Raw genomic sequence first — 13,113 nt, 5'->3', positions numbered from 1 at the left:
ACAGGCCTGGAGAGGATACTTTCCATGCCAGTGTATCATGGACTGCCAGACCTGGGAAATAAAAACTGACCAGTGTGAAAATCGAGAAGAATGAGAGGGAACAAAATAAAGGAGAGATGAACAAAGCTGTGCAGCTGAGAGAAGACAGAAAGTGGTGGAAATAACTTACTTGACCCATATGATTGCAGATAAACAGGTGGAAGAAAAAACCCTATTGCTTATTAACATACAGCAGCTGTCATACTGAAGCAAAGTTAAATGCATCTTTGAGAAATTCAAGAGACAATTCATCCTTGTTGAACGAAAATTACCCTGAACATGTTTTTTGCATTCCTTATGCCTCCTTCCTAATTCAGGACATTTAACTTCTGCCTTTGTAGCATCGCTCAGCAGGGCACTGGTGAGGAGTTGCAAGAATGTGTCACTGGTACACGGCTCCTTGCAGCAGATGGCTTCCAACAGTAGCTTCATTGGCTGAACTTTCCTCTCATTTTTGAAGAGAAAGTTTGTTTCTTGGTGCTTTGTGATCTGAATCCAAAGCTACTAAGTGACAGCAGGGATTCAGCTGCAGCTTCTACCATTCAGTGCTCTCTGCCTGGAATCTGTTTAATTTCCAGCAGTGTGAAAGAGGGATTAAAAATGCATCGTTTGTTATTGCACACAGGAATTCACAAACCTCATGTCGTCTTATCACATTATTCCAAACAGCTGAGCTGATATGTTAGCATCAACTCTATTTTATTATTTCTCCAAAATGTGTAGCCAAACTTGGTTTTTATGCACTGTTTTAATGCTTTTCCACGCAGACGATCCTGTTTCTCCTTATACAAGCTGGTTATTGAATATTGTTGAAACCAAACAACCACATCCCCTGCCCATGCCTTACAATGGAGGATGTTGGGCACCACTTGTGGACTACCTCCCAGAAACCATCACACCCCGGGGACCCCTTCATAGGTGAGCAGTTTCTCATTCTGACATTTCAAACAGTGAGATGCTTCCTCTCACTGGTTGACCAGCACCAATCCAGCTGTCCCACCACTCAGAACATCTGAAAATCATACCTTCAATTTCTGCTGATTTCCAGTGCTAAAATCAACATGCAACGAAGGCTGGCAATTCTACCAGATTTCTACTAGAAAGCCTGTTTACAATGTAGGACATCACTTTCTGATAAGAATAGGACTGAAGAAACAACTAAAACAGAAAAGGAAAATTTCTCTTTCCCAAGCCTCTGTGCTGTTATTCATAGCACTTTTTTCTCCTTGATCTTTTATTCTTACTAGGCTATGCATACTCTGAAATTCCTCTTTTACATAATTTGTATTGACAGTAATAGTGTTCTTTTCAGTAATGGGTCCTTACCTGCTTAATACTGTAACTAAGGTGCTTCAGCATTAATCATATTGAGAAGAAATAGTACAAATTTGAAAATGCAGATGTTGTTTATTTCTTCAGAAATAGCCATCATGTTACTGTTTTCCCATCTCCAAGAGGTTTCAAACTGATCCTGTGATTAAATTTCCAGGTGTAATATTGCTGTCATCTTCATGACTGAGATGGTAGTGGATCACAGTGTGAGAGAAGATTGGGCTCTTCACCTCCCTTTATTGCTACATGCTCTCTTTTTGGGTAAGACAAACAGAACAAGAAATAAGGTATAAATGTACTCCTGTCCTTTCAGTTTAGTTTTGCTGAAGCTGTGGAGTTGTGTTTCTTACATGTTTTTCCTAAAAAAAAAAAAAAAAAAAAAAAAAAAAAGCCTGAGGCAGTTGCAGTCTGTGAATTAGTCTCAAAACTTTTAAGCTTTTGAATATTTTGGCCAATTTCACCCAAATTCGAAAGGTGGGTAGAAATTTGAAGATGATTGACTTCCTAAAATATCTCTAAACAACCCGTAGTCCCCCCCTGCGAGAAAGGCAGGCAAAACTCAGCCTTTGTACGGTCTGGTTTGTGATGGGCAGGTGGGCAATCAACACATGCCTTAGACCTGGACTACACACACCAGTGTTCTCTTGCCTTTGTGAAAATATTATGTAAGAGAGATAAGATTACTGTACTGCATAGATAGTGAAGGTATGACACAGATCACTGGAAAGCAAGCTTCAGTAAATTCACTGCTAATGGAATACTTTATTGTCAGTGTGTTCCCTTATATACCCGAGCATAGAGGCACTGTTTTTTCCCCATTGCTGTGTCTGTTCTTGACCGTAACACAGTTCAACGGGAGGGTGATACCTTCCTTGTCCTGCGACTTAACATTATGAAAAGTGAGTGGCCTAATTTTTTAGCACACAGGAGTATTTAGCATTATAAAGCCATCCCCTAACTTTCATGGTTGATAAATACTAGTTTTCACAAATAAACACAGTCAGATGCTTGTGAAATAAATTTATTATAATGGGAGATCTCAGTCCACTTCTCATTCAGTCACCGTAGTTACCACTAAGTCTATTCACTGGCAATCTGGGAAGAGTCTGTTGTTCAGCAGGCAAAAAAGATTAAATTGAGAGGTGGTAGAATATATGTGATATGCTTCAGTATATAGTTGGACAAGATCCCTCCTTCTTTTCTGCTACTCTGTTACCAACTGTTCTGTTTGAAATTTTTTGATGAAATAGGGTTTTTTTTGAAAATGCACACTCATCAAATACTCAAATTTTGTGTATTAGTACGTTGATTTCAACAAACTTCTGATGAAACACAAGAATAACAGCCAGGACCGTGTCGGATAGGGCTTCCAGGGTCAGTTTCAATATGACATTTCACATATATTCTTCACTTAAAAGTTAAATCTATTTTGTGGCTGCCCATAACAATTTTTGACTTCTTTTTTATGTTGCTGTGAACTTTCTAAGTGTGAGAGGGAGCTGAAAAAGAACTGGATAAGTGTGTGAATCAAATCAATAACTATCAACTGATCAAACAACATCGTTAGTATGATTTGTAACAAGTGTGAGAAAACTGGTGCTTACAGTTAGAAATTCTCACAAGAATAAATGAATAACTTAAGACAGGAATAGTTTGCAGCAGGGTGGCCACTTCAGTTAAGACAGCTTTAAGGAGCCATCAGGGAGCCATGCAAATAAACATATGCAGAAACATATGATATTAGTAATCCATTATAAAAATATCTTTACTGATTTGTTCATGCAATAATGTTTCAACATTACAGTATTTCATAAGAAATAAATAGAAATTTATGAATACCATTTGAGACAGTCCCTTGGCTAAGAACTCTCAATTCTCAAATGTGAAATTAAAGCTAAATGTAACTGGTAACTAAGTGTAACTGGTTTAGTGGTAACTACAATGAGATCACAGCTTCCAGGCTTCAAGTTCAGTTTCTCTAGAGTTGTTATACCTCCTGTGGAAAATTTTTCTATATTTTGTAGTAAAGCTCTGTTGTGATGGTGCGAGGAAGTTATGCTACACATGTTACCCAAAGGTGTGAATGTGATTGAAAATGAAGTATTTCTGTCCTGTTGGAATGTGAGCAGGCAGGTGCATCTGACCGAAAAGGAAACTGGAAACTGGTATGGTGGCTAGCTGGAGAACCTGTATCCTTCCATTTATTGGAAGGAGTGAAAAAATACTAAAATGAAAGAATTTTGCAATGTATGTATTTAATAGGCTATTGAATGGTTTGTAGTACTGATAGTGAAGTAGAGAGGCAGACTGCTGGCATGAACCTGCCTGTCTCAGTAGTGCATGAAAATCACTGCTGTTTAAAATCTCTTTTGCAACCAGTGTGAAGTGAGTTGAGCAGCTAGACTCCTTTCCCATGGAAATGTGTCCATGTCACAGAAGTTTACCTTCTTGGGAACTATTCCAAGTTAAAGAACAGCCCAGCACTGGACAAGCACAAAGACCAAACTGTCCTTCTCACTTCGTAGTTGGCATATCTATGTCAATACTTTCATACAGCCCTAGGGTTTAACAGGACTTCAGTCACGAGTGCTGCCGATACAGAATTTATTTTCAACTAAAAGAACTTTTTATATCCTTTTCAGTGTATATGTTAGAACAGGGTAGGACAGGTTCATTATCTCCTGGCAGGTGGAAGGAAATGGAGAAAGGAGAATAGGAGCAGAAACCTGAAGAAGCTGAAAAAGAGGTGGGCAGGTTGGCCGTGGTTCTTTTGGAGGAGGCTATGGGCAGATGAGTAAGACCAAGGATCACAGGACCTCCAAAGGCCTGCCCATAGGAGCCAAAGACATGTTGTTCAGACTATGGCAGTATGAGCAGCTTCATTTTTGCAGGCCAGACAAAAACCAGCGTGACTGGAGTACATTAGAAAACACCTGACTTAAAAGACCTGTTGGCTGCTGCCACTTAGAGTAATGAAGGAGCTGCTTTTTAAAGAGGAATATATCCTGAGAAGAGAGAAGCTGAAGAAGAAAACAATTCAATTTTTTAGCACTGAAACTGCCCCTAAACAGAAGAAAGTATTTGTAAATATCCTGGAAGATACTGAAAGAGAATCGAAAAGAGATTACTACCACAGAGTGCAGTTTATTTTACAAACATTTACTTCCTTTATATTTGTAATTTGTGATTTATTCAGGTTCTGTTAAAATCTTATGAACAGCAGTAGTGCTAACCAGATCAGAGTCTCTCAGTGCTAGACCGTTGGTTTCAGTTCTGCGCCCTGAGCTAGTGGCTAATTTCTCATGCTACTTACTGGTAGTTGAAGTTCTTTTTCAAGGGATTTTGTCTGTCAGTTCCTTTCTTAATAAATCAGTATCTACCTCTTACAGTTTGCACTCGTTGTAAAACCAATGGCTGTGCAAGAAAGCCAGATACTGAGTTAAGCAATGTAATTACAACTACCACCAAGAATTTCTCATCTTTAGAGGTTTTCCAGCCCTGTCAAATTAACACTGCAGTGAGACAGAATGCAAAAAGTTGTATTGCCACACATTGTTTTGTACCTCCTGTATTTGACCTCAGTCTGGAAACGAAATATACACATACATTTGAAGTAAAAACACTAGTAACTGTGTCCGGAAATACTGCATCTTTTGTTTGTTTGCACTGTTGCCATGAACTGCCTTGGAATTTTTGCTATTTCTGGCATGTGAACTTGTTTATTATTACTTCATGTTCAGCGATTGCTGTAACCTTTTCTTTTAGGTCTTGACCATTACCGCCCTGAGGTCTTTGAACACAGTAAAAAGTTACTGCTTCACCTTTTGATTGCATTATCTTGCAATAGCAACTATCAAGCCATTGCATCAGTGCTTCTTCAGACCAGGGAGATGAATGAGACCAAGACTCTGACAGTACAACCAGCATACTTACCGGAATATCTTTATACAGGTAATAAAGCAAAAGAAGAAAAGAACATTGCATTATACTGTGAGGTTTTTCAAAGTAGGACGTCAAGGTTACTTTCCTATAATATAAGAGTTTTGATAAATTAAAGTGGTAAAGTGGCAAATATGAACAGTTCCCATTAATATTAATTCCATGTGAACTACCCTAGAGATGCACCCAAATTATTATTAGATTACTTTTCATGATAGTGAGAAAGCTATCTGATGTAAGACAAAATATATAATGTAGAATTTTAAACATTAATACAGCTAATAACTTCCTGACTTCCCCCTCAGGGAGCCAGGACTACTTTAAATGAGGGCAATCACTCCTCAACCTTCGAAAGACATGAATAAATAATTCCAACACAGGAAGAGCAGCAAGAATATGCAGCTCAGATTTTCCATTATTAAGTTAAATTTCATGTGATAACACCGTCCTTTATATCACAGATAAACTTCATTTCTGTCCTGAAATCTGTTTCTGCATTAGGAGGCTTACTTCAGACCTTTGCTGAGGTGGCTGTTCTGTTAACTTTTAGCAATTTACCTGTTTTTAAGGGGCTGGTTGGGAACAGTTTGTAGAAAGCAGCTAGCTAGATTTACTATTATCACATAATATTACTAAAAGCAAGCATACTGCTGAGATTTAAAGGAATCACAGACCCAGTGTAGAGTTATGGAGGTAGGATTAGTTGTCTGGGAGAGGGTGAGGAACTTTTTACCATACACTGAGAAATGAAAAGGAGAGATAATCAAATTAGTGGCATTTCTGTAGTTCCTTAGGAATATAACCAAAAGTAATAAATAGTTTGGCTTTATAAAGAATATTACTTGATAACTGATTTTTTTTATGAGATAGATACAAATAAATATTTTAAAGTAATGAGAAGAAGAGATCTGTATTTCAGGTCAATGAATTAATTTGACCTTTTTAGGTTTCATTCTGCATTAAGTCCATGTAAAATTACCCCACACATGAATTTTCCATCTTGAGTTGTGTAGATCTCTTTTCCAATGCATGTCCATGAATTATTAAATACAGAATAAAATTCTTACATTAAAATTATAGTACTGCTTTTCTGCCAAAATGAAAAACTGTTTTCATTTCTGTCTCTGAAAAACATAATTGGTACCCTGTGTCTGGGCCTCTTAAGTCCAAGAAGTTATCAAAACTTTGATTTTGGATTCTTTTCTTTATCAGCTAATGTAAAGAGTGAGAGTGTGGGTGAATAGATATAGCAAAGAATCCTAACTGAAAATACTTCAGCTCAGGTTCGTTCCACATAATGTCAGGCAACTAAATTAAGAGTTTCCTGACCTGCAATGGATTCTGTCAGCAGAGAGGCCACTCCTGCTCCCAGTCTTCTTGCAAGGCCAGTTTTTCTGTTGTAGACTAGCAGTCTAACCTTAAGAAAACAGGTCTTAGTTTCTAATTCCAGCTCTGACGTTGTGTGGCAAGCTTCTGATCTAGCAGAAACCTTACTCAGATGCTTAACCTCAATGCTGAGAATATTTAATATGAGTAGTCCAGTGTTTACAGTTACTAAAGGTATTGAATAGAAGGCTTAAACATTTGTGTCTCCATTTCCATTACATTTGTAAAATTAGGACAACATCATTGTCCTAACAGTTCCACCCTGCAGAGGCTTTTTTCCTCATCAGACTAGCTCAGAGAAGTGAGCTGAACTTTGCATACACTTAGCCAACTTCAAAATTCACTTTACAGAAAGACATAGTTCTGATGATTGTAAAACTCCATGAAACATTTATCTTTCAAGTACTGTAGCCCTCATGCAGTAAAAAAAAAAAAATATTGGCTTTGGTCTTTTTCATTTTATATTGGATTCTGCACATTTAGAAACAGAGTACCATTTTCACACCCATCGGCATTTGAGGGTTGCTGTGTTCTGCAGATTTTCCCCGTGTTTCCCAGTAGAAGGTTTCTGCTGCTGACTCTGAAAAGAGCTGCTTGGCGGACACTTCCATCTGTAATGCTGGCCCAATAGTGCATTCCATCTTTATCATCTCCTCCCTTTCTGCTGGCAGGTGGCTTTGACTTTCTGCGGGAATACCAGTCGTCTCCAGTGCCAGACTCCGGCTTGAGCTCCAGCTCCACCTCCTCCAGTATCAGCCTGGGAGGCAGCAGTGGAAATCTCCCACAGATTACACAAGAGGTTGAGGACATGGACACTGCTGCTGAAACAGATGAGAAAGCAAACAAATTAATTGAGTTTCTGACAACCAGGTAATGGAGATAAGCAGAGGATACATTTGCACACGAAACGCATACTTTCATGTCTTGTCTACAATTATGTGTAGCAACTTAAAAGACTCAAAGGAAAATGACTGAGGTTTTACAGTAATTACAGACTCCCATTCCTCTTTTATTGATACTTATAGAAGTAGGTAGGTACTTAAAAGCACTACAGTGTCAGGAACAACAGAAAAAAGTCTTGCCTGACAGGAATAAAATGTTTAATTGACTGATAGTATTATGTTCAACAATGAACTAATGGAAGAAGACAGTTTTATTATTATAAAATTAGATAGGAAGTGTACAGGGTGTAGTGAAAGGCCATGATGAAACTAATATTAACTACCGACTACAGCCAGCAGATCCTACGTGCAATGTTAAATTAAAAAAAGGAGTTTTGTTTATGCTGCTCTCTAAATGGTACAACTTATATTTTAAAAGAGAGGTTTTGTAAAATACAGTGTAGGAATATTTATTTACATGTGTTTTGCTCATAAAATTCTGTTCAGTTGCATGTTTTCCAGGCTATGGCCCTGGAAATACCTAATTGCCTTTACAATTTATATATTTTAACTGATTACATTTATTTCAGATAACTCAGAGAAATTTTGCACTTTGTTATGTATTTCTTTAAGGGCATTTGGTCCACTTTGGTGCCATGAAGATATCACACCCAAAAATCAGAACACCAAGAGTGCGGAACAGCTTACTAATTTTCTGCGTCACGTTGTATCTGTATTTAAAGATTCCAAGTCAGGTAGTAAATTTTTTTACTTTCATAACTAAAAGAATATTCCCTCAAGGTCACACTAAATATTTATCCTGTGACTTAGTAATCTGCTTATGCAGAAGCATGACATATTGTATGTCTTAACAAGGATGTATGACATATGAAACAATTGCTTTAAAAAAATCGTGTTAGATTGGACTGTTGCTGAATGTTAAATTGAACATTTCTTCAAAGCTGTTGGTAGAAAGCCTTTTGATTGATAAAAGCTACCAGATAAAAGCTCCTCTATGTCCTGTTGGTAAAATACATCACCATTACTAAGTAAATGTGCTTTGTTAAATTTCTTCTTGCAATTAAAGTTTAGTTTTAATTTATTATGTTTTTAGAGCGTAGGAAATGTACTGATTGTATTTTCAAAACCAACACAGTCACTAATTAAATATCTTCCAAGATCAAAGCAGAATGCAGCATCAGTATTTATATTTAAGATTTTATCCAAAGCCTTCTGAAGCTAATAGAAAGACTCCTAATTCAGCTTGGCTTTAGGTTTGGGAGTGTTCAGAAGTTACTGTGTTGCAGCCAGTGCATACTACAGTACATATCCTCCCCACAGAATTGTTTCAGTCCATTTATGACCCACAGTAAAATCTGTCATTAAAAAAAAAAAAAATTTACATACTATTCTTTTGCTTAGGTTTTCATTTGGAGCAGCATCTGAGTGAAGTTGCTTTACAAACAGCTCTTTCAAGCTCTTCGAGACATTACGCAGGTCGCTCTTTCCAGATATTCAGGGCCCTAAAGCAGCCCCTTTCTGCACATGCGTTGTCTGACCTCCTGTCAAGATTGGTGGAAGTTATTGGAGAGCATGGAGATGAGATTCAGGTATGCATGTGTACATAATGCTTCTTAGTACTGTTGATTTAATGTATACTTAATTTAAAATTACCATTTTAACAAGATGTTCTGGAGTCAAGTGATGCAAAGTAGAATGTGGCCTCAGAAAAGGTTATCTCTGAGTTTACTGAATCCTTATGTACCTTATCAAAGCCTTCATCAGGCGGTTACGATCTTATATAGCTCTAAAAAGAACAACTAGAAAACATTCAGTAAATGTCACTCAAAATGAAATCTTCACGATGACCATTTTTTCCCTTTTCACGTCATTAATCTGTGCTTAAGGAACCCATCATCCTATCTGCTGATGTAATCTGACAATGTGAAGTAGACACCACCTCATTTCTCAGATGTTAACAACTTTTGAAATAAAAAAATCCACACCATCTGTAACAATACAAAACTTAACACTAACCTAATTTGATCCAGTCCTCTCCTAGTGAACTATGATGTTCACTTGGTTTAGCTAAACAGACTGTTCTCTCCTGAAATTTTACAATCAGAGACTATTTATTGCGAGACTCAAGACTTAATAAAGAGAACTACTAGCTCTTAATAAGAAAAAAACCTGACATCACCTCCATATTTTACTTAGGTAATGAAACTGCCACAAGATGACAGTAATATTCTGTCACAATTCTGCAGAATTTAAATCAGTGACCTGCAAGTCAGGGGTTCTGTATGCCATTACCAATCCCCTGATGAGATATGTGCCCTTCTTGCATGCCTTCATACATCATTCAGAGGCAGAAAATAAAACATAACAGTGACATCTTAATGTTCGGGGCAGTGGCATTGATGTGAATGTTGTTCTTTTTTCAGGAGAAATTACAGGTTTTCATTAGGTGCCTATTCCTTTTATGAACTGAAGATTTTTAAATGTTCACTATTTTGAATGTCTTTGTTGAAATGGTTAACCTCGTGCATTCATAGGGATATGTAATGGAGGCACTACTTACTTTGGAAGCTGCTGTGGATAATCTGTCTGACTGTTTGAAGAACAGCGATCTTTTGACGGTGTTATCACGGTAAGAGCCTGTTCTCCTAACTGTATCTTTTTTTTTCAGTGTCTCATGATATTAAGTGTGCAGGTCTGCAGTCTGACAGCATAAAATTATTTTGATAAGACTAAGCTCCTTTGTATCCTTCAGAGAACTAGACTAAGAGCACATCTCAGCCAAATTTTGCAATAGTTGAAATGATGTTGATAGAACTAACGGAACTTTACAATGCATTGTAAATTCTGCCTTGCTGCCACTTGGCTATATCTTATTTAACATCCTTTAAAAATATTGTCTTTTTTTCACCTTTGTACCATATACTTGAAAACATATCTGGGAAGAAACATGTTTTTTGGAATATTGGTTTCATACAACCTTTCATTCTCAGACGAAGCATTCCCCGAGAAGTAAATGATCATGGTTTTTTCTCCTCAGTAAAACTAGGGAGAATTTTGTCCCATGTGTACATAACTCATGGATTTTGCCAGACATGTAGACCATCTTTGTGAAACCCTTAGCGTTAAAGTAGACCTTTGTACATGCTGGTAAATTGCAGGCTCCTTCCGCAACACAGCTGTTGACAGTACTGAGGGAGATTAGTGTCTACCTGACTCCTAATAGCAAGAACAGAACAGGCAATGTGTTTGAAAAATGTCCATAAGTTACTATGCTTTACATGCAGAACAAAAATACAAGGGCTATCATTTCTGAAGCTAGTAGGCAGGGTGCTATGTAATATACTGCAATGGCAGAACACAAGTATTGCCTTGTGACAGAGTAGAGGAAAAATACAGGGGAAATACAGCTTCTACTTTAAGAGCTATTTCTCTTTCGTTAGTGCACATTTCAGGAAAGAGCAAGATGGAGCAGAAAGTAAGAAACACTCCAGAAAGCAGTGGGATGCAATATTCTTTACCCTGACACTATTGATTCCGTAAGATCCTCTTCAAGTATTGTAGACAGTAGGGACTCATAGTATTTGAGGTAGGAATGGGATGAGAGAGTCAGGAATTAGCTGTTCTCCAGAACAAACTTCCCTTGCATGTATCAACACAGCATGTTCATCTGTAGAGATAATTGATAGGGATTGTCTGGATCATCACATGATAGTCCATGAGGAGGCATCAGTCACTGAAATTGAAACACCTCCGCTTTCTGTAAACCATCTTGAAGAGATCTTAGGATACAGGCAGCAGACAATGCAATGACAACAAGGTTTCTGAAGGACCTGTACTAGCAAGAACCTAGGCAGCCATATGACACATTTCTTGAGGATAATGTGGCATATTTGTGGTTCTGCTTGAGATACGCTGGTTTTTCTTCCCACAGTTCTCCCATTAGCCAGTAAGCCATTTTGCCTGCCAGCTGTGCCAAATTCGGGGTTTGCTCCACTGATGAGGGCATTTTAAAGACCAAAATTGTTTTCAGTTCTACCACTGCCTCATTATATGGGCGCTTCCACGAGTCACTTCACAGCTCTGTATCTGTTATCCCCATGTTGTTCTTACCTGTTTAGACTGTTGACTATCCTGCTCTGGTTTGATTTAGTGCCACATGAACCTCACTTCAGTTATGTCTGTGGGCATTTCTGAAAAAAAAAAAAAAAAAAACCCAAAAAAACCCACACAGGCTGCAATAGCTAGTATGGTGTTTTACTTTTCCTATTTAAATATTTATTTACAGTTTGATAAATACTTAACTTGCATCCAATATGTACAAGTTTCAAGCTGTGCATTCACACATTGCAACGTATGTTATATTTTGGGTTCAGTTCATCTTCACCAGATTTAACATCAAGCACCAAACTGACTGCAAACCGGAAGAGCACAGGACAGCTGAATGTGAATCCTGCAAGCGGTAACACAGCCACTGCTGAGCGAAGCAGGCACCAAAGGAGCTTCTCTGTACCCAAAAAGTTTGGAGATGTGGACAAGTCCTCGGACCCACCACGCAGTGCCACACTAGACAGAATTCAGGCGTGCACCCAACAAGGCCTGTCCTCTAAAACCAGAAGTTCATCATCTCTAAAGGACAGTCTCACTGACCCATCCCATATTAACAATCCAACCAACCTACTGGCCACCATCTTCTGGGTTGCTGTAGCTTTGATGGAATCAGATTTTGAGTTTGAATATCTAATGGCATTGCGGTTGCTGAATAAACTTCTGGCTCATTTGCCACTTGATAAAGCTGAAAACCGGGAGAAGTTAGAGAAGTTGCAAGGGCAGCTGAAGTGGGCGGACTTCTCAGGGCTTCAGCAGCTACTCCTGAAAGGATTCACCTCCCTTACTACCACTGATCTCACACTACAGCTTTTTAGTTTGCTGACACCAGTGTCTCGAATATCCATGGTGGATTCCTCTCAAGCTATAGGTAAGACCAGTGTACTTTCCTCTCTTTCAGTTTCCATTGCTTTGACATTTGATGACAGAATTAGGCTATCTGCACAAAACCAAAAATGGCATTTTTTTCTTTCTCTTCTAATATAGCATAATGTACTTTTGCTTTGAGTTGGGTGGGCTTTTTGGAAATTTCATAGCAATATAACATGTTTCTGAAAAATGAATCTATTGCACAATAAGGTTTTGGAGGAAAGCGGTCGTGTATTATTTCACGTTTCATTTCTAGTGCTTAGCAGCATATAAAGTTTCTGAGTGCTGACAAAATAAACATATGTAAGGACGTACTGTGAAATTTCCTAGAACCTATTTTAGCTAGTTTTTCCACTGAATTATTTTGAGAATATCACAAATTATTTGATTTTAAATTAGTGCTTCATGGGATTTTTCCTAGAAATATAAACATTGAAAACTCTTGTACACTTTTTAGATAAACTACAATAGCACATTAGTGAGTGAGGAGAGGGGCCTGGGTTATAAGGAGATAAGGTAACATTTTGAAATTCCCAATTAT

General features: G+C 37.9%; 1 protein-coding gene across 9 annotated transcripts in view; it reads left to right on the top strand.

Annotated features, from left to right (window-relative positions):
* The window catches only part of FRY (FRY microtubule binding protein), a 250,388-nt gene that overhangs the window by 192,959 nt on the left and 44,316 nt on the right, over positions 1 to 13,113 (top strand). For all 9 annotated transcript variants that reach the window (XM_087756432.1, XM_087756431.1, XM_087756427.1 and 6 more), the window contains 8 exons: positions 807 to 957; positions 1,529 to 1,632; positions 5,137 to 5,322; positions 7,368 to 7,566; positions 8,211 to 8,332; positions 9,000 to 9,187; positions 10,133 to 10,227; positions 11,972 to 12,573. In XM_087756432.1, the coding sequence (XP_087612558.1) occupies positions 807 to 957; positions 1,529 to 1,632; positions 5,137 to 5,322; positions 7,368 to 7,566; positions 8,211 to 8,332; positions 9,000 to 9,187; positions 10,133 to 10,227; positions 11,972 to 12,573 (1,647 nt within the window). The remainder of the gene's footprint in view (positions 1 to 806; positions 958 to 1,528; positions 1,633 to 5,136; positions 5,323 to 7,367; positions 7,567 to 8,210; positions 8,333 to 8,999; positions 9,188 to 10,132; positions 10,228 to 11,971; positions 12,574 to 13,113) is intronic.

The sequence above is a fragment of the Nipponia nippon genome, unplaced genomic scaffold (assembly GCF_047370975.1).
Source record: "Nipponia nippon isolate SJK-2023a ecotype South Korea unplaced genomic scaffold, ASM4737097v1 scaffold_2, whole genome shotgun sequence".
Classification (NCBI taxonomy): domain Eukaryota; kingdom Metazoa; phylum Chordata; class Aves; order Pelecaniformes; family Threskiornithidae; genus Nipponia; species Nipponia nippon.
Note: the sequence above shows the minus strand (reverse complement) of the source record. Positions and strands in the feature narration are given on the sequence as shown.